At 51.4% G+C, this 20665-nt stretch overlaps 6 protein-coding genes across 6 annotated transcripts; 3 read left to right on the forward strand and 3 right to left on the reverse strand.

The window, feature by feature from the left end:
- Positions 1–2093: 2093 nt before the first annotated feature.
- On the forward strand, positions 2094–6704 carry CTAM01_02401 (RNase3 domain-containing protein; the record flags this gene model as incomplete). The annotated part of the gene is made up of 6 exons (XM_060518439.1): positions 2094–2345; positions 2409–2437; positions 2496–2544; positions 2592–2844; positions 2897–5350; positions 5413–6704. 6 exons carry the CDS (start codon positions 2094–2096, stop codon positions 6702–6704), a joined length of 4329 nt encoding a protein of 1442 aa, XP_060387072.1.
- Positions 6705–7181: 477 nt separating this feature from the next.
- CTAM01_02402 (uncharacterized protein) lies at positions 7182–8387 on the reverse strand (the record flags this gene model as incomplete). The annotated part of the gene is made up of 5 exons (XM_060518440.1): positions 7182–7343; positions 7396–7508; positions 7563–7666; positions 7723–7924; positions 7988–8387. 5 exons carry the CDS (start codon positions 8385–8387, stop codon positions 7182–7184), a joined length of 981 nt encoding a protein of 326 aa, XP_060387073.1.
- A 2019-nt stretch (positions 8388–10406) lies between these two features.
- On the forward strand, positions 10407–11526 carry CTAM01_02403 (uncharacterized protein; the record flags this gene model as incomplete). The annotated part of the gene is made up of 4 exons (XM_060518441.1): positions 10407–10800; positions 10857–11046; positions 11100–11355; positions 11404–11526. The coding sequence occupies 4 exons, from the start codon at positions 10407–10409 to the stop codon at positions 11524–11526; spliced, it is 963 nt and encodes a 320-aa protein (XP_060387074.1).
- An 845-nt stretch (positions 11527–12371) lies between these two features.
- On the reverse strand, positions 12372–13586 carry CTAM01_02404 (uncharacterized protein; the record flags this gene model as incomplete). The annotated part of the gene is made up of 3 exons (XM_060518442.1): positions 12372–12850; positions 12904–13016; positions 13078–13586. The coding sequence occupies 3 exons, from the start codon at positions 13584–13586 to the stop codon at positions 12372–12374; spliced, it is 1101 nt and encodes a 366-aa protein (XP_060387075.1).
- A 792-nt stretch (positions 13587–14378) lies between these two features.
- Positions 14379–15661, reverse strand: CTAM01_02405 (uncharacterized protein; the record flags this gene model as incomplete). Its single annotated transcript, XM_060518443.1, has 5 exons — positions 14379–14534; positions 14586–14758; positions 14818–14936; positions 14993–15197; positions 15256–15661. 5 exons carry the CDS (start codon positions 15659–15661, stop codon positions 14379–14381), a joined length of 1059 nt encoding a protein of 352 aa, XP_060387076.1.
- A 1023-nt stretch (positions 15662–16684) lies between these two features.
- CTAM01_02406 (uncharacterized protein) lies at positions 16685–19194 on the forward strand (the record flags this gene model as incomplete). Its single annotated transcript, XM_060518444.1, has 2 exons — positions 16685–17216; positions 17273–19194. The coding sequence occupies 2 exons, from the start codon at positions 16685–16687 to the stop codon at positions 19192–19194; spliced, it is 2454 nt and encodes an 817-aa protein (XP_060387077.1).
- Positions 19195–20665: the final 1471 nt, after the last annotated feature.

The raw sequence follows: 20665 nt of genomic DNA on the forward strand, positions 1-20665 counted from the left end.
ATCAAAGACTTGGATGGAGCCATATATCAGGCAACAGCTGCAAGATGGGCACTACCGAGGTGAAAAAGAATCGCTGGCGAGAGTCGGCCGCCTCTGGCAGCCAGTTCATTGGCTTACCGCGATCTGAAACCGCCCGCCAGTTACTGTGCCGCAACAACCTACATAGTCGCCTGATAGTCCTGCTTGAAGGTATTTTAGGACCGGTCACCAGGTGTGCCTCGAGTGCCTAATCATCGGGCAGATGACACTTTCGTGCGGTGGTCTACTGTTGTCTAGACTGGTTGAGGAGAAGTAAGCCGCATGCGAGTAGCAGGGCCTTGCATTAAGCTAATCGCACCTGGTAGGCACAGCATTGCGACTCAACCAAGCAAGTCAAAGTAGACTTCAACGGAGAACCTTCAATTTCTAGGACTTCTGCGGATCAAGAGGTGATCTGCAACATGCGGCTACGTATTTTTTTCAGCGTCATGTGAATAAAATCGAACAAAAGTTCAAACAAGAGTATTGCATTAGAGACGCAGGCCCGAATGACCCGGTTTTTGCTGCACTTCGCCACAGTGCTCTCAATTGAAGAGCAGGGTAGCATCCAAAGACTGGAGTTGAGGTTGCAAGCCAGATCGACTCCAATAGAGACACAGACTGGCAATCCAGGTAGATGAGTAGTACCTTGAATGGCCTGATGTACTTGGTAGAACCCCAGGAGGCAGCAGACTCTCAAGTTAACGCCTGGTCCACGATCCGAAGCCGATGCCGCGTTGCTTTCATAAGCAAAGATGTTCCTGTTCTCGGCTTGGCAAGGCACTGACGCACGTTTTCCTGGAGGCGTCAGCTAGCTGCATGTACAATGCTGGATTTAATCAAAGTCCGGACGGGTGGCTAAGTAGGCCTCGGGCTCCGGTGAATCAAGAACGATAAATTCGGCATCGGCCCCGGTTGGGTTAGTCTCACACTCAAGCCGGGGTGAGTGCGGGTGACTGTGGAAACTCTTGGAGCATGAGCGAGCCTAAATGACAGCTGTTGGTCAGGACTCCAGGCCAGTGATTAATTATCCGTCACGACGGATTACCGGAAGATTCAAGATAGGTACCTGATCTTCCAAATCCTGGTTGGAAGTTCTTAAATTGATTGGTCGGGGACCGATGTCAGATCGCTCTCTCTTTCGTCCGAGTCTTACTTTGTTCTTCCTGATTTACCTTGAACACTTTCTATGCTGGACACATCAAGCAAATCGGGGCTGCCATACGGAGCAAAACTTCGACTTCTCGAAATCAGAACGGGGGTACCCGAGGCCCAAGGCTGTCGTTCGTTCCATCGCCTTTTCTTGATCCCCGTTTCTCAGTTCAAAAGTTCACTCTACAAGCGCCACAATGATTCTTTTGATACGGTGCGTAACTGCGTTGCGAAGTGGTATACGTCCTCCGCAGATGTGGGCCGCTGGCCTCCTGCAGAGTCCCTGAACTCAACAGAACCGACCTGTTGCAGTGCGTGTTGGCTTGCGAGTGCAAATATGGATAGCATGCCACGACTACGTGTTGCCTCGAGGTCTCAATTTTCCTCCCTACTCATGTGCAACGAGAGAAGAAGCAAACAAGCGGCAACACGTTCCCGAACGCCCTCCAGGCACCCACTACGACGTGATTCTTGGCAGGGACCCCAACCTCTCATAGACTTTTCTGCCTTCACTACGGCATCATCACCATATCCAGGTCAGCAATCAGGCACTTATCGCCGAGTCACGCATGCATCGCACCCATTGCACTAGGCAAGTTCTGCGTGTTCGAATACACGGAGGTTGTATCCGCAGACGCACCAGAGTGCTGTGCATCGAGCCCCATGAATTTTGGTCCCCGCGTCACACGAACTTTTGGTCTATTTTCCGTTTTGAGCCGCGTCATTTAACCTTACCTACATTTTTTGACTCATACCGACCACCCCACTGCCGGGCGAGTCTAGTCATTGTACCCCGGTACTTCGAGCGTGCTGGTGTACCTGTTCTTGGCTTACTTGGATTCTCCCGAAGTACCGCGCTTCCCAGGACCGTGGTCAGGACCCTAGGACTGGGTCCTCAGGTCCACGCTAGAACCATACAAACAATGACTGGCCATTCACCATCATCTTCCGGCGAGGGTGCAGATCCTGTGCAAGATGATGTACCTTCCAATGTGCCGGTCCTGGGACCTCATAACCAGGAGGCACTCTCAACAGCCGCCGAGGAGTTGATCCTGAACAATGAGGCCTCTTCGCCTCTAGCTGAGCCAGCCTCAGGCAACTCGGTCATCATGAATGCGAGGGCCTACCAGTCCGAAATGCTTGCCGAGAGCATGCGGCAAAACGTTATTGTTGCTGTAAGTCTCGTCGAGCCTGTGGATCCAGTCCCAAAGAGACCATGGGTTATTAACACTTGATAGATGGACACAGGTAGTGGCAAAACACAAGTGTAAGTGGACTGCCTACGAGCAAGCGTAGTTTCGTGACATTGATAGAAGCTTCTATAGAGCTGTTCTGAGAATTAGAGCTGAATTGGAGAGAACGACGTCCGAAAAGGTGCGTTAAGGCCATTACGGATCTCTGTTGCTAGGCTAACTGTACAGATTGTCTGGTTTCTAGCTCCCACGGTATCGCTTTGTAGCCAACAGTTCGAAGTTCTCAAAACCCAGATACCAGAGGTTCAGATAAAGTTCCTCAGTGGCGACGATAACGTGGACTCATGGTCCGACCAGCAAACTTGGGATGCGGTTCTTCTCAATGTGCGCGTGGTTGTGTCGACATACCAAATCCTGTTGGACGCGATGTCGCACGCATTCGTGCCTATATCCAGGCTATCTCTGATAGTCTTTGACGAAGGTTTGTGGTTTAGAGGTTTAGAAAGGGGCAGAGGCTAACCAGTACGAAATAGCTCACAATTGCATCGGGAAGTCTCCGGGAAGCAAAATCATGTCACTCTTCTACCATGAAGAACAACGGAAAGGCCTCCCTACTCCCCATATCCTGGGTCTAACAGCAAGCCCGACTTTTGGCTCCAAAGTCGAAAGCATCAATACCCTCGAAGCCACGCTGGACGCTGTTTGCAAGAGCCCGACGATGCACCGAGACGACCTTCTTGCTGCTGTCAACAAGCCAGAGCTGGCATCCGCAATCTTTCAAAATCGAAACGAATACGATATTCCCAACAGCTTGCGAAGCTTGAGAATGGCTATACAATCTCTTGATATCTCGGAAGATCCCTTCATTCGACACTTACAGGCGGAGGGAACAGATCGCAGTCAGCGTGAACTCATTGCGGTTCTCAAGAGTCACGACACGTACATCCAGAACCAAATGACTTCTTTTGGCCGGCAAGCGAATCAGATATTCAACGAACTTGGACCTTGGGCTGCAGAGTATTATATCTGGGAAGTGATCTCAAGGTTCAGAGCCGCAGTCAAGGCCCAAAGCGTCTGGCTTGACACATGGAAGGATGAAGAGAAACAATACCTCGTCAACGTTCTCAGTCAAGTCGATTGCCAATGTCCATCGAAAGAGACCATCAGCCGTGCTGTCCTGTCGGATAAGGTGTTCGTTGTCATTGAGCAATTGCTACAGGATAAACCTGACACCATTGGCATCATATTCGCCAGAGAAAGAGCAACTGTTGCGGTTCTATGTCATCTGTTAACGTCGCATGGCTTGCTACAAAAGCGATATCGAATCGGGGCCATGGTTGGCACATCGCAGTTTCAAGCCAAGAAGAAAGATATATGGGACCTTTCTCGAGTGGAAGATCAGCGGTCACTGCACCAATTCCGATCCGGAAGGAGCAATCTTTTGGTTGCCACCAGTGTACTAGAAGAAGGCATCGATGTGCCGGCCTGCAACTTGGTTGTCTGTTTCGATACCCCACCGAACCTCAAGTCGTTCATCCAACGCCGCGGACGGGCCCGAAAGAAGCAGTCCAAGCTTCTCATGCTCCTTGACAGCTCGAATCCACTGGGGAAAGAGTGGGAGACCCTGGAGGCGGAGATGAAGGCCCAGTACGAAGAACAAGAGAGAGAATTGGAACATCTACAAGAGATCGAGCAGGCTGAGGAGCCAAAGGAGATGATCTTCAAAATCGAACAAACAGGAGCTGTTCTGGATCTTGATAACGCAAAGCAGCATCTCGACCATATATGCCGAATACTTTCCCCGGGAGAGTTCATCGACTGGCGGCCAGACTACATCATCGACAAGACGGACACAAAAGGCGCGCCAGACTTGCGGGCCACTGTTCACCTGCCGAGCTACTTACCGGCCTCGGTCCGCAGCTCTGAGAGTCAGTTGGCTTGGAAATCAGAGCAAAATGCTACGAAAGACGCTGCGTTTCAAGCCTATCGCAATCTGTACAAGGCTGGACTTGTGAACGACAACTTGCTGCCTTTCAAGCCGGAGGACTTCGTACCCGGAATAGACAAAAGAGTTGCTATCCTGCAGGTCAACGGTTTACTCAATGCCTGGATAGGAGTCGCCAAGGCCTGGAAAGTTGGTGACAATTTGCGGGCAACTCGGATCCTACTCAAGGATTCGGACGGTGTTATCCAGGGAGAGTACGACATGGTCATCCCCCTATGGGTCCCTGGGTTGCAGACGATACCCATTCATCTGGACTACAACGTCACCTGGTCAATTGAGTTTGGACATCAGCTTCCCATTGACGAGCTCACCGGCAATGATGACACAGCTGTACTTCTTGCTCTGCCGTACGGTCACCGGTGGGTTTCGGCGGATCTCCAGCAGATCGTGAGGTTCAGTGCAGTTGGTGCTGGAGATATGTCCGTCGATCAAATCGGCGTCAAAGGTTTTGTCCCAGGGGCGATGTCAGCCTACGATCTGACCTGTTTCATTCGCGACCAGACTGGTTCCCCATATCTGTACGACAATGTCATCCCCCGCAAGCCGGCACCCGAAACTGTACAGAAGATGTTTTACGAATTCGAAAAGGCCCCAGAGGATGAACCTTACCTGGCTCTCAAGAAGTGGTCCCGTAGGTCGGACTTCCTTCATCGGCCTCAGAGCGATCCCAGTCACGGCCCAGCTACTATCAAGCCGTATAATCGAGTCTACCCCATGTCGTGGGCAAAGGTGGACAACATCCCTGCCAAGTATGCCCAGTTCGGCGTGCTTATACCATCAATCTTGCACCGTATCGAGACGTACCTGGTGGCGCGAGAGTTGTCTATGGGTGTGCTGAGGCCACTCGCCATCTCTGACCCGTCTCTGGTAGTCACAGCCATCAGCGCGGGAAGCGCGTGTGAACCTACAAATTACGAACGCATCGAGTTTCTAGGCGACTCTATTCTCAAGTTCTCCGCCACAATCAATGTGGCCGCTCTGAGTAAGTCTATCTCCAGTAATTCGACGAGCTTAACACGAATTCTAGAGCTAACACGAGACCAGACCCGGACTGGCCAGAACGGCTCCTGTCGTTTAAGAAAGACGCCATCGTCGCAAATTCAACCCTCTGCAAGGCGGCCATCAAGCACGGTCTCGACAGATTTATCCTCACCAAGCCCTTCACGGGACAGAAGTGGCGGCCAATTTACGTGGAGGACGTGCTCCAGCACGGCGAGGAGCCTACCACGAGGAAAATATCCACCAAAACGCTCGCAGATATCGTCGAAGCACTGATCGGGGCCTCGATGATTGACGGCGGTCTCCCTAAAGCACTAAAGTGCATGTCTATCTTTCTCCAACAGATCCAATGGAAGACCCTAGACGACTGCAGACAGGCCCTTTACGACGTCGCTCCCTCTGGCGTGCAACTCCTGTCTACCCTTGAGCCCTTGGAGCAGCTCATAGGCTACGAGTTTAAAAAGAAGGCCCTGCTGATCCAGTCCATGACCCATGCCTCCTTCAGCCTCGGCAACACCCTGGGCTGTCTGGAACGTCTCGAGTTCATCGGCGACTCCGTCCTCGACTACATCATCGTCAACCGCCTCTTCTCTATCGAACCTCCTCTCCCACATCAGACGATGCATCTCCTCAAGACAGCAATGGTCAACGGCGACTTTCTCGGCTTCCTTGCTCTAGAGCAAGCAGTCAGTCAGGACGAGGTCGTCATAACAGGGACCGACGGCGGCAACAAGAGACCCGAGCTGCAACACACGCGCTTCGCGCTGCCCCTGTGGAAGTTTATGCGCCACCAATCCCCCGCCATTGGCCTCGAGCAGCTCAATGTCACGAAACGGCACGCCGCGCTCAGGGACGAGATGGTCGAGGCGATGGAGCGCGGCACGACATACCCCTGGGCCCTCATGGCGCGCATGCAACTGCGCAAGTTCTACTCTGATATATTCGAGTCCCTTCTCGGCGCCGTGTACGTCGACTCCGGGGACCTGGACGTCTGCGCTGGTGTCGTGGAGCGGTTTGGGATCTTGGCGTACCTTGATCGCATTTTAAGAGACGGCGTGCATGTGTTGCATCCCAAGGAGGAGTTGGGTCATTTGGCGGACAATAAGACTGTGACGTACGTTTTGGACGTGCAGGATGTCGAAGATGGTGAGAAGCGGTTCTCGTGCAAGGTCATGGTTGGCGAGCGGTGCGTTGTCGAGGTTGACGGTGGGATTTCTAGAGACGAGGTCAAGGTTAAAGCCGCGGAGGCGGCGGTAAGAATACTCAAGGCGGAGAAGTCTGCAGCAAAACAAGAGAGCATGGACGTACAGGAAGATGAAGATGTGGTCATGGGATAAGAGGAAAACGGTTAGAAAATGTCGGTATGTCACGGACACAAAGGCAGAAGAAGGATTTTGGCAGACTGGAAAAGCAATCAATTCTTATTTTGATGTTTCGTGTAAGCAAATTTGCGTTTGATTTCCCTTTTCCGAACTGACTGCCTATCGAGAGGTGGGATAAAGTGCAACAAGAGGGTATAACTGGCGCTTTGCCCCTGAACTCCTGATGAAAGAAACGATAAGCTGCTCGCATTAGAACCATGAAGAGACTGGCATTCTCAACTTTCCAGTCTGAAGATACTCCCATGCTTCCTGACTGCGGCTGGAAAAATCATAAGGTCCCTGAAGCTTGGCTTAATACAAACCGAAATACGCCATTTGGCCCTGAAAGCAAAGTTGCGCCGAAAATTGAGGGTCATGCTCGTGACATCGTTCTCTGCGGACTGGCGAAGAACAAGTACCAAGGAAGTACATTCAAGAAAGAAACTCATACGCCTAGTCGTCGGTGAGGTCAATAGCCTCCCTGTTGGCGTCGATCTTGATCTTCTTCCATTCGCGTTTGGCAGGCTCCTCGGTGAGGTCGTAGATCTCAGCAAACTCGCGTTTGATGGTAGGGCCCTTTCTCTCTAGCTTGACGGTGCCGGATCGACGTCCATTCTGCCCTACTTTAGTCTTGGGTTCTCTACACAGCGGTAAGGCTGAAACTCACGTTAATCTCGTCCAGACGCTCCGCAGCTAGCCGTCTGATATCGGCCTCGGAAAGCTCGTCAATGGCCTCGGGACTTGGAGACCGAGGAATGATGAGCTCCTTTTGCAATGCATCTGAGAAAGCGTGAGCTAAGTAAGCAGATAGCCGGCTTGCAGATCGCCTCATACCTCTGGAACGGTATTTGAACATGAAGCACGCCATAGGATTACCGCCGTTGAGATATTCAGCGCACACTGACTTCCTCTTGGAAACAAATCCACCGTCAGTGAAGCTATGGAGCATGTAAGCACAGGCAGAATTGTCGCATGGCGAGAGGATGCAACTCACGAGGTACCGTGAGAGACGGCGCGGCCCTTGAGCGCCTTTTCCGCAATGTTGAAACTGGAATTCTGATTATCGCGATAGTGCTCGTGGCCTGACGAGTACGAAGGCCCTGTAATGGTCAAGGGGTAGACAAAGACCTCGATGACGCCGAGAGACTTTGCTTTCTTGGAGTCTCCCTCGACGCGCTCCTTGGTGGCATCGTCAACTGAGACGCATGTCAATACTCAGAACACATACCCATGGCGCCGCCAAGATATGACAACTTTACCAGTAGTGACTTGGGAGAACTTGAATTTGCTCAGACGATCGTAAGAGGGGTCTCTTGAGCTTCCTCGAGAACCCTCAACAACTGTGCTCCATTTGTAGAATGGATCGAATGAGTTGAAGCGACTCGCCTCGCAAACGACACTATCCATGCGCTTGCCATCGACATATAAGTAGAGTGAGAAGGCGCTTTTCGGGCTCTCCCACCGGTGCATGTGATTAACCTCGTACTTTACCGTGAAGCAGGTGTCATCCTTGGACTCAATGTATTTGAAGGTACGGTGGGTTGCGTGCTTGCGGTTGACGTCGTTCTCAAAGCCATCCGGGTCGTCGTACTCAACAGCTTCCTGGCCATTGACTTGGATGGTGACTTTCACACCCTTGAGCTCGTCGATGACGGCCATCTTGCGTCACAGTCTCGCTAGTCCACTTGAATGACCCGCCGACAGAAAAGAAAGTGGTGGTCCAAGTCGTTCGTTCCGTCGTTGAAATAAGGTAAGGCGTATGTGCGGTGATGAGAGAAAAGTGGAATGTAGTCAATTTGGAATGAGACGTTTAGACCCACGTGAAGATGGGGAGGAAGAAGGTGCGAACGCGACTGAAAAGGCAATTATTGGGTGGGGGTTGCCTTACACCGATGTGCGCTCGCTGCCTGATTGGCTGTTCTTCATTGTTCAGGCAGAAGTGGGGTACCATGCTGCCAACTGTAAGAGCTGGCAGTTTCCCGATACATCATGTTCATTCGCCAAAGCTTCGTCGATAAGTGCCTACAGATACTGCCAAGCCGAAACAGGCCGCCCGTCTCAAGTTGCTCTAATTTAGGGACGAAAAGAAGAAATCGACGTCTTTACGGTTGGCAAACGGGTCCTTCCCGCATTCCTCCATTGATGAACCATATGGGACGTAGTCTGGTATAAAACCTCGCTAAAAAAAAAAACTCTGGGGCACGCCAGCGGGTAGATCCCCCTGCACCAACGGCCAAGAGTGGACTCGGGCAAGCCACCGACCCATCATCAAGGAAAGTACCAACTCGGAGTGACACAATAGCTTGCCGCTCAATATCTCACCTTTATTTCTCCTATTCCCATCACTGCTCCTGCTCCTGCTCCTATTTTTACTATTATTGCTACTATTATGATTGCCTTTTACTTTCTACACTGTACAATCTGCTTTCGAGAGGGTACCATAATCAATCGATAATATTGATAAATGATAATCTTAGTAGTTTTAAAAATGTACTTAGGTATAAAAGATCGTCATAACGTATGCTAGCAAGCTCTTGAGTAGATAGATTAGGGGAATTTAGAGCAGAACGTGACCCCTATTATCTCGTGTCAAGGCCGTAAAGCAACAAAGTGATGCTTTAGGTATTGTGCGGCGAACAGGGCTCCCTGGATGACATAGTCTGTATCTTCAATACCGGAACTTCGGCGAAAACGAGTATAGAGATGAGAAGATGCGAGAAATTAAGCGAATGTCTGAGCAACAAGTGGTCGAGGCCTTGAGGGAGGTAGACCAAAGACCGCGGGGTCTGGTCAAGGAGTCAAGGCCATATAGACCCCGTCAATCCTCTTCCTGTCACTAGCCACCAGACGCCCGTCTAGGTCAACGGGTCAGGTCAAAGTGGCTGGGTGGTGGAGAGGTTAAGAATTCAACAATAAAAACGGCCACAGCCTACTCGACGACAGTCTACCAGTTCGAAGCCAGCATGAGCATCAAGAGATGTAACCATACCGGTGGTGAAGTCTTTTTCGATGTCGCGAGACGGGCTTCAGTGTATTATATAGATTTGTAAACTTTCATCGATGCACACTGGTGTGTAGTAGGTCACCCACCCGCCTTGACTACCTTTCCGTGCGCTGTTCTTGTTTACCCTTGACTTGTTGTTCACTAACGAGGTGAAGTACTTCGGCTCAAGCAAAAAACTTGACGCGAAGAGGGTCCCCATGGTTCATCTAAGCGTCCTTTGGATGCATGGTCTTGCAAAGCAACCACGCCCTTACCATGGTTACGTTGAAGAGACTCTCATCTTGAGGCACGAAATATCAAACTCGTTAGGCACTTTACTTCGAGAAAGCACGACCGAATTTGGCCGCCTTTAGAGGCTGATACTGGCATCTTCTCGGCAGGGTTGCCTGATGCTTCACCGGGCTTGCTACTAGCCCCCCAATGCACCTTCCCCTTTTACGGACTGGACTCCTCGCCCTGGAATTCCACCCTCCTCCTTCCTTCCACTCTCCTCATTCCTTCCAATCGCCTCCCTCTACCCATAATTCTCCTTCCTCTAGGTACCCATATTTCTTCTTCCTCGCCCAGAAGCTCAGACTTATCTGAACTCACCAGTTTCTGTATGTGAATCGCTTAACTCCAGAGGCCTTACTCGCTTTCCAAACGCCATCCCACGACCAAGACTCGGAGGGACCATGGCTGTGATTGATGGCCTCCCAGAGATCAAGGTCTCCATCCGTATCAACGGATTCGAGGAAGACTGCATCGAGTACGACGATTCAGATCCTCCGAAATCCACGTCATCTCGGGGCTCGGCAACTCATACCACTTCCAAAGTCATCGAAAGTCAGGTCGATGCCAGATTTTCTATCCACTATGAGATTCGAAACCGCCGGTCTTGGATAAATGGCAAGAATTGGCTCGCGTTGGTGCTTCACATTGACGGCCAATACGTCGCCACATATTATCGTGGACCTGGTCAGCTGGTCAATCAAACCATCGTCTCAACCATCGATAGTTTTGGGGACAGGTTCAGCAAACCTGGCAAAGACATCAGAAGGCACTTCAAATTCGCGTCGATCAAAACAGGTATCTCCTCGCTTTCTCATTTTATCGATTCTGAGACGCTGACTTTGATAACGCAGCCGAAGAGAGCAACGAGCAGTTATCAGGAAATCAATCAATCGTGGAGCACCTCGGCATTATCGAAGTGACTGTGTTCCGTGTCGAGCTTGAAGGCCACAAACCCAGGACCCCGGCACAATCGAGAACAGAGAGCATAAGGAATGTCTCTGAAATTGCAATCAAAGGCAAAAACATATCACACAGTACATCGTAAGAAGTTCAACACCTTTATCTGATCATACTGCTAACTGTGTGGTCGTCAGCTTCACTGAAGGAATAGAGAAGAAATTAAGCAAAATGAAGAGAACATTCAAGTCCAGGGATGAAACCCAGCCAATTGCTCGATTCTTCTTCCGATACAAGTCTAGGGGTTCTCTTCAAATCGATGGCATCATTCCTCGAAATCCTGCTCTGAGCCCCTCTCCCGAGTTCTCTGCTCCACCCCCGCCCCAGGCCGTGGCAAACTTGCCGCTGGCAGATATCATGAGACTTGCCCAAGAGCGTCTGGACCAGCTGGAAGTAAGTGATTTCCTACTCAAGGTTATGTCAAACTGACAATTTCATCAGCCTCAAGTCAAGAGAGAGCCTGGAACCAGTGTGAAGCGCGAAGCGGACGAGGAGACCGACTCCCGTCCACGCAAGATCTACAAGGTGGACGCGGATGGAACGATAGACCTTAGCGATGACTGAGGGTATTATGAAGTGTCCGTTTTCAGACTTGAGAGGAGGAGGCCATGTTGGCCAGTGATACGGATGGTCTTTCGACTATATGTGTTAGAACGGGGCGTAAGGATACTCAAGTCGTATTTGTAGTTGTAGAAACAGAACAATGAGGGAAAGCAGTTTCTTCGAATCAAATCTCACTGTTCACTCGGCCATTCATAAGCGTGTGTATGCCTTGCTACTGCTACCTCTCGGCACAATGACGGAATAAGCAGGAGACGGGCCTCGAAGAAGATGAATAAGCAGACCATATATCTTAGTGACAGTGACTAGCCGTGGTTTAACGTGGCTGATGTAACGACTTTGAGCCCGAGAGCACATAGACTACCAAGGAATTCACATACTCTACAGAAAGCAGAAGCCTTTCGGGGGGTTTCTCGCCAGTCCGCTACTAACGGATTATATCACTGGATGTAGGCGTCACCGGAGCAAAGCAGACGCATGGCTTCTCTTTACTCATCAGGCCACAATTTAGCCTCATTTCACACGGTGTGCACAAGAATTCATCACAGGAAGCGTCAAAATTGGTGGCAACAGCTCGTATCTCTTTACCAGAGATGCCAATCTTGCATACGGAATCTACCTACTTGGCCGTTCAAAGTCAACCTTGTTTCCTTTAGTAAGATCGCACGAGTTACAAGTACAGCCGTTGTATCTATCTATCTCTCTCTTCCTTAGCGAGCGGCAGGCTCGTAGGAGTCCGCTCGTCAACATCGATCTCTCATTCGGACCACTCCTTTCCCACTTCGATGCCGAGGAACTTTCACCCCGCGTCTAGCAGCTTCTCTGATCCGAGCCATGACCTCTGATCCTCAGTATGTAGAAGTAGCAAGAAACTCCTTGGGTCTAGAAGGTGAGTCGTCGCCGAAAGCCACCGCAGCAGACCTCTTTCTGTTGAGTTGAGCGTGTTTCGACCGAGTCTCTTGAATCGAGACGGCCTCGTCATCCGGTATCTCTCCCCGAGGCTTCTGCTCCTTCGCGATGGGCTCTGGAAGCTTGGGTCGGATCGGAATGACTCGTTTGTTCAGTTGAGAGTCAAGCTTATCTCCCTTTTTGGGTAATATAGTAGTTGTCGAGGCAGGTTTCGCACCAGCGGTTGTCTGTGTCTGTGCAGAAGCTTCCGGCAGACCACGAAGCTTCGCAGGCAATGAATAGGAGGGTGTCTTGGCGTCAGAGCCTCTGAATCCGCCTCGATCCTGCTTTGAAAGGGCTGGTTTCTTGGACATGTTGATCAAGCCCTCACCGCGATTGCTCTCATTATTGTCCTTGGGTCTGTGTACGGGCAAGTCTCCTGAGCAATGTCAGTCTTGGGGAAAGATGAACTCGATCAGGAAATTTACAGACCTCTTGGTCCATATCTGAAGTTGAACCGGGCGATAGGACGCTCGTAGTTGAGCCGCTTCACGTCGTATGTGTCTGCCGCCAGGGCTTTCTTGACCTTCTTCCCAGATCCCAAGCTGGATTCCGCTGTTATCGAACGTTTTTGGCATGTATGAGAAGGCCGTGCTTGCAACTTACCGTTTGGTCTGAACTGATGACCCATATGCAGTAGTGTCGTCGAGTCGCTGCCTCTCCGGTGCACCAAGTAGCTTGACGATGTATAAATCAACGCGAATGGTACCTCGAATCGCGCTGCCGTCGTTCTTGGCCGCGGCAAACTTGAAAGGCTGTAAGACCTGTCGGCCTTCACTGTTCACTCCTGTAACTCCAAAGAACTCCATGGGGAATCGGCGCGATGCCCGGGCATCGATTACGGTCTTCGTATACAACCGCCGAAGAACCTCATTGTCGTCAAAGTGAATCAGCACCATCAGCCCCTCATCCTTGGCAAGGAGTCGACAAATTCCTGCGCCAAGAGAAGCCAGAATCGAAAATTTCGCTCCCTCCTTGACAGCGATGACTTTGCTGCAGCTGAATGGGGCGCTGTTTTCGAGGCTCTCTGCTGTAACGTCATTTCGTTCCGGGGCTGGAGCACCAGCGACGGTAATCACCACTCGCATGTTGATGTTGAAGTCGAAACCTGCCATCGCTCTAGCTTGCTGAACGAGAAGTATTCTCGTGGCTTGTCGGTGTGGTCGTACTTCTGCAACTCAACCGAGCTTGAGATCGACGAACAAGGCAGGGTTGTGGCTGGAAACGTTCGATTTGCAGCAGTCCAGTATTCAAATTAGCCAGAAAGGCCCTGGGTGTACCTTACTGTAGAGGGGAATCCAGAAATCCCTTCTGCCTTTCATTCTTCGAGTCGTGGGGCATCTGTAGGGTCAAAAATTCGCGGACTGGCTTTGGGTCATGTCTAATTGCCTTGGGGCAGGGGACGAGGCCTGACCGAGCCACCGCATGGTGAAGGAGCCATCAGTGCAGAGATCTATAGTAATAGTACCAGGAATTCGGCTCACTGCGTTTAATAGCACCTCTCTCGCGAAGGTGAGAAGAGACTCTTCAGTATTCGACTCCCTGTTGTGGTTAACTTCGCACCCGAAGTCACATAGAACAACAAAACACCTGCATACTTGAGAACTTTTGTATTTAACACAACTCACGGTGGTTCGGGAGTTAGCTTCCTGATGGACGTGAGTCCTACTGCTCTTCCACCTCGAACCAAGTCTTCTATCAAAGCAATGTCGACTTCCTTTCAACCAAACAATCCCCCTCGTCCGAAATGTCTTCATTTGGGGCCTTCCATTCAGTACAGTAAACTTCGGCCTGTGAATTTACCACCCCAACAAAGGCTTTGTTTGACGAATAAGACTCTTCCAGTGACCTCCATCCTGTGATAATTCCGTCTTTACAACAAACGCACGATCTCCTGGCCTACATCTCTAGTAGCCGCCCGTGAGATCAATAGCGTCATGGCCATTTCCCAGCTTGATAATCTTGTAAGGACGGGCCAACTGCTCATCAGCGCCATCCGTAAAATCACAGAAGTCGTCATAGCTCCGTTTGTTCTTCTGAGCTGAAGATTGCGCTTGCTCATCCTGATGGGGGTGTCAGTCTATGAACCCTTTTAAAGTCAATCATCACCCTACTTGGAGCTGTTGGTGTCTCTCTCTAGCAAGACGCTCGACCTCATCTTCATGAAGGTCCTCGAATCTAGGAAGGCTCGAATTTCCCAAGTAGGCCGGTTTCTGACGGAAGAAAGGCGCCGGGGCAGGCTCAGGGCTGGGGGTCTGGTGAAGGATCTCCTCAATCTTCAGCGCATCTTTATGATAGTCAGCCTTCTTCAATCCAAAGACACGCCTGTTACACATAGACACATACCTCGCGAGCGATACTTGAATGTGTAGGTCGCGAAGAGGGGGCCAGTGCGAATTCGCTCCATCGCTGCTCGATGGGCAAATCTAGGAGGTCGCAGACTCTTGTTCACCGGCGGGGTGAAGCTGCGAAGACATGGTTAGCATGATGGGTACATTCCCAGAAGAAAATTGTTACACACGAAGTGCCATGGTAGATAGGTCGGCCCTTGATAGCTTCCTCGGATATCTCGCACTTGTTGTACTCCGGCTCGCGGAACGGTCTCTCCAAGTTGACCCATCTGTTGCGGCGTGGACCACCAGCGAATCTGGCAAGTCTGACGCGCACCTCGATTGTACCAAGATCCTTGGCACGCCTCCATTCGCCATCGGTAGCGTCTTGGTCAACTGTGTGGAAAGATCAGCATCGAATATTGTTAGCAGTCGAGTGATGCGGTGGATTTACCTGCAGTAATCGTCTGGAACTTGAAGTTACTCTCAACCATGGCAGTTCTATGCTGGTTGGGATGTCTCTTGCCTTTGAAGGCAAAGTGCCAGCCTCCATGTTTGAAGTCATCATCGTAGCAGAATCGCTTTCCCATGAAGTGGCCGTCGAGGAAGAGAAGGAAAACCAAGCCTTCATCGTGATGGATCCAGGGATCAATAGTGGCATCGTCCAAGACATTGACATGAACTGCGAACTCGGTACCTTCCTTACTCTCAATGTAGTTGCGGGCACACTGCTCGTAGTCGTCCATGTATCTCTCATGCTCATGGTACGGATAAGGGTCGGGGTATTCGTCAGCGTCTCGGTAGGCTTTCTTGAGGCGAACTGAAACACTGACAGCGGGAAGGGTATCGATAATGGCCATCTTTGAGGGAAGCCTGATTTGATTCGTGGTGTAGAAGGTGTGATTTTGGAAGCTGTGAGCAGAAATTGAATGATCGTGAAGATTTTGGCGGCAGAAAGAAGAAAGAACAGAGAGAACCACAACCTTGGAACGTTTGCCCTTTGAACGAAATACTGGTAGAAGAATGTGAAATAGTGAGTCCCCTAGAGAAAGGACTGCGGTGGGATCGAGAAGAGAAATGGAAAATAATTTGTGACGTGCCTCTGGTGGAAGAGGGAGAAGTGTGGCCGAGAGAGGATGTGGAACAGGTGGAAGGCTTTGGGGTAGGTGTAGACGAGAAGCCCGTCACTTCCTGATCCATACCTTCCATCGTTGTAGATTCGGCTCCCGCCTCAAGTTGGTGATTTTCCCATGGATAGTAGAAGGTGCGCTTAGCAGGCAGGCACCTGCCTCCTTCCTACTTAAAGAGATATTCCGCGGCCAGCCATGGTAAGGTCTGGAGTGAATGAACTTACGTCTTTTTGAGAACTACTGCAACATAGAGCGTAATAATTATGAGAGAATTCTCAATGTGCAAACGGCATAGATACTCAGATACCTAACGATCAGTTTGATTAGAATCCCTTGAAGGTGTGGTGTTGAGATCGTGTAAGTGACATTCATGAGAGTGGGTACGTACCGCTCCGCTTTCCGTCCTTGCCGTCCCCGAATCAGAGGACGGGACTGCTGAGGTAAGGCGCCGAGGTGACAGTGACGCTAGAACTGTGAAAGGAAACGGGGACGTGGATCCCACCCCTGCAGCGCGCGCCGAATGGGGCCCGCCCGACTCGCAGCAACGCTGGAGCTAGCCCAGCTCGCTCAACTTCCATCTCCCGCCAACTCGGAGAGCCCATGACGTTCAATGCACCTGTCAGGACTCCTTGTCCATCTCCAATCCACGAAATTAGACGCGACGATGGTTGATACCAGACATGTGATGACTACTTGATTCGTTGCAGCCTCAATCAATCCTTTTCCCTCCCCTCCGCCCGGACGAGCGCCATCATGTCTCCAGAGGCCTCCAGCAACATTCGAGTCTTTATCCGCTGGCACGACCAGACCGTCTTCGCTGGCGAGGAGATCAAATGCACCATCACTTTCAAGAACATTGCTCGCGATCCGAATCAACAACGGCAGTCCCAACGACTCGCACCTGTAGACCGACCGAGGCATGTCTCGCCCTTGCTAAGAGGCAAGTCTAGCGCTGGCTTGACCCCGCCGAACTCAGCTCAAACCCGCGGTCATCGATCTGCTCTATCCCTCAATGTACCAGTCGCTCAATCGCGAAGCCGCGCGGGCTCAGTGCCGTGGACACCATCACATCCTCCCAGTGCTCTTGAGCACCGTGGCAATGGCCACAAGAAGTCCGTTTCTATTGTGTCAATTGGTTCCACAAGCACCGTACCCGACGACAATCAGAGTAACGCTAGCTCCGTAAAGGCGCATCGGCCTGGTCGCGGTCATGCTCGGGCATCCAGTCTACAGATTGTGCCTCGGGGGGCTGCTCTGGGGCTCGGTCTCACAGCGCCTCACTCTGGTCAGTATTCTGGTTTCTGATATTGATGCAGAGTCTAATTGTCAACTCCATTACAGCATCACCGAGGCACATAAGCTCCCCTTTGTTCAACTCGACATCCGCTTCCGACACACCCCCATCCAACTCGAGATCTTCGACCGCACCGAATACCCCTGGCGTGGCAGGCTCACAACGTCCCATGAGATCGCCTTCCAACGCGCTGGCCGACTTTCGGTTTCCAATGGTCCAGTCGCCACTGTCGGACACGCAAAGCACACCGGTAGCGTCACACCATGATGGGCTATTAAGTCCAAACACCGAAGTGCCCCCAACCCTGGCTATACGGAACAAAGACGGCGTACTCACCAATCCTATCGAGCATCCTACACCAGCCATGCGAATACTTTCGACGACAAGCATGGGCGGAGGAACGCCACGCAGCAGTGGGGAGTTCTACTCAATGAGCAACAACTCTACGGAAACTCTGGCGTCTGAGTATCCAACTCAACCCACGCGGGGCCCTATGCGGCCGCCGCATTTCCGAAAGTCTTCCAACTTTGCCTCACATAACCCGAGGCAACCGGAATCGTTGATGATGGGCTACGCTCAAATTCAAGGCTCATTCACTCTGGATGGCTCACTCATCAACCTCGGGCCGTTTGAACAGGTCAAGCGAAAGGCCGTTGTCGGCGGTCAAGGAGGTGGTGTCATTGGTGTAGAGCCTGCGAAACGGGATAGCGGACTGCTTCGAAGTTTCGGTTGGGGGAGTATCAGCAACTCAATCGGAGAGCTGCTTGGAGCCGGCGAGGTCAGCAGCATCAAAGATATGCGCGGCATCGCCAGTGCCAAGTCTGTCCCTTTGCTCTCGACTCCACAGTCCATCTTGTTTGTGGACTTGAACCTGGCTCCCGGAGAGCACAAAGCTTTTGAGTATTCGTTTCAGCTCCCAAAGGGCTTACCGCCGACACATAAGGGAAAAGCAGTGAAGATCTCTTACAATCTGGTCATCGGTACGCAGCGAGCAGGCGGCTCTAAAGAGCAGCAGGTGCGCTCCGTTGAGATTCCCTTCCGGGTCCTCGGCAGTGTAAACAGCCATGGAGAAATTCTTGGTCATGATCTCATGAATCCATACATTATACTTCGCGATCAGGCGAAAATCAAGACTGTCGACAAACTGTCGACTCTCAGCGAGATCAAGAAGCTAAAATCGACCAAGACGGATGCAACGATTAATGAATTCCTCGTATATGTCGACGAGCTTCTAACAAGGCCACGGCAGGGGTCCAACGCAGGGCTGCTATCACCCACGGCATACCCCAGCTCTCGGCGTCCATCAGTGTTTGAGGAGGCGACGACGGCCACAGAGGCCATTAACCTGGCTATCATGCGCAGTAACCTGACTTCCGAGGGTCAGCAGAGCCCGAATCGCTTCGAAATTGCCCGCAACGGACAGCGAGTGGGTGTCGTTATGCTTACACGCCCCTCGTACCGTCTGGGCGAAGTTGTTACTATGGCCATCGACTTCACAGACGCCGAGATTCCCTGCTACGCGGTTCATTCCTGTCTCGAGTCGGCCGAGCGAGTCGAGCCGCATTTGGCCATCCGCTCAGAAGCCTCCATTCACCGCGTAACGCGGAAAGTCCATGTGTCTGCGTCGGAGGCGACGCTCTACTCGCGGAGAATGGTCTTCACTCCGACCATTCCTATTACTGCGACACCAGAGTTCGTCACCACAGGTATCTCATTCGAATGGAAGATCCGCGTGGAATTCGTGGTGCCGAGCCAGGAGACCGAGCTGGAGCGTGAGGCGCCTAGCACGCATCCATTACTAGAAGAAATATCCCGGGACGAGCGCGGAGGTCTAGTGCTCGTGGCAGTAGAAAACTTGGCGTGCGAGAGCTTCGAGGTTGCAGTCCCCCTGCGTGTATACGGTGCCGTGGCAACGGGGCTCGAGAAGCTGGAGCGGGACGAGGCGTTGGAGGAAGGACTCGCTGTTTGATTACGATGATGTGGTGGGATCATACACACCACACATGGTGGGTTTGCAAGGCAGGGCAGATGGAGCCAGACAGAACGAGGAGATTCATTCGCGGGCGTTGGATAGAAAAACACTTATTTTCTGGAACACGGCACCACCGTTTTTTTTTTCTTCTTCCGCGAAGCAATTTACAGAGACTTTTCACTATTCTCATCACCCCAAAAAAAAAAAAGAGTTCACCCCCCCGGTGCTGGACTGGGGGCTACATCTCTTGGTGCTCATGCCGGGAAATTCTGGTGCTCATGCCGGGACTCGAACTCGGGTGCTCTCGTATGCGCTTAGCCTGTCGTCGAGTAGGCTGGTTGGCGTAGACAATTGGTGTTGACCATGAACCACTCCACCACCCAGCCAGTTTGACCTGACCCGTCGACCTAGACGGGCGCCTGCTGGCTGGTGACTGGAATTGGGTTGAGGGGGTATATGAAGGCTTGCTTCTGGGTATTCGTGCTGTGTATTCGGGTGGTGGCGGGAAAAAGTTATCGGATGAAGGTTCGGGAGGAGGAAGGTGAGGAAGGTGCCAGGGGGTGGGTGGTGGCTGAGAACCGCTGTGTCTCTCCTTGGACGGATCGCCTTGAGCAGGCGCATTTTACAGACCTTTCTAGCTGGGCAGGACCGTCTGTTTAAGCAGGTTTGGGTGGTGGCCGTATTGCTTTCCTCGCTTTGTATGTGTGCAATGCGGCATGAGTCTCCCTCACCCTGCCTGCCTTGCTTCAAGGTCAGGCCCGACTTCATGCAGTAGACTTACATGATGAGTCATTTCAATAACTCAAATCAGCTTATTATGACTTCACTTGGGACCTGGATCGATCAAGACTGTAATAATAGCTGGTCAACGACGAGGTACACCTCGTCCTGTTGTATTCTCATTGCCCCTAACAACAAGCAGAGGGGGCAAAATATGTAAAGATGTAAACCGAAGAGAGCAGACCCTGAGGATCAAGTAGTCAAGGTTGCAAAAAGCCGCTAGAAATCGGCATCCAAATTTCCCTCGTCCTCTTTTGTTCGTATCCACGGTGCCCAAAGTAAGGTGCCTCCGGGTGTAGTGTAAATAGTATGTTATCCCCCCAATCCCCTGACCTCCCCAGACCACTCCCGCATTTCTGTCCCATTATGTCCTTGGGCACATTGAAAACTCCTAGCTCCAGTTCGCCGCCCCTGCCCCCTCAGGACTCCGTGATCTTTTAATGTATGTGGCGGATGTGTCCCTCTTTCGCAAATCAAAGGAATAAAAAAGAAAAAAAAGTCGCTACTGCTGTGTCGAAAGAGTGAAGGATAAACAAATAGACAATATTTACCGACAATTCAAAGGTAGGGGTTACGATGCCCCTTTCCGCCTGCGATATCCCCAAAGTCCAAGGCTGAGCACATCTAGAATTTGTGCTGTAAAGTAGGTCGATAATCAATCTCCCCCCAAACGCCAGGGTCCTTTTCC

This window comes from Colletotrichum tamarilloi (genome assembly GCF_030869305.1).
Source record: "Colletotrichum tamarilloi strain Tom-12 chromosome Unknown Scaffold_5.1, whole genome shotgun sequence".
Classification (NCBI taxonomy): domain Eukaryota; kingdom Fungi; phylum Ascomycota; class Sordariomycetes; order Glomerellales; family Glomerellaceae; genus Colletotrichum; species Colletotrichum tamarilloi.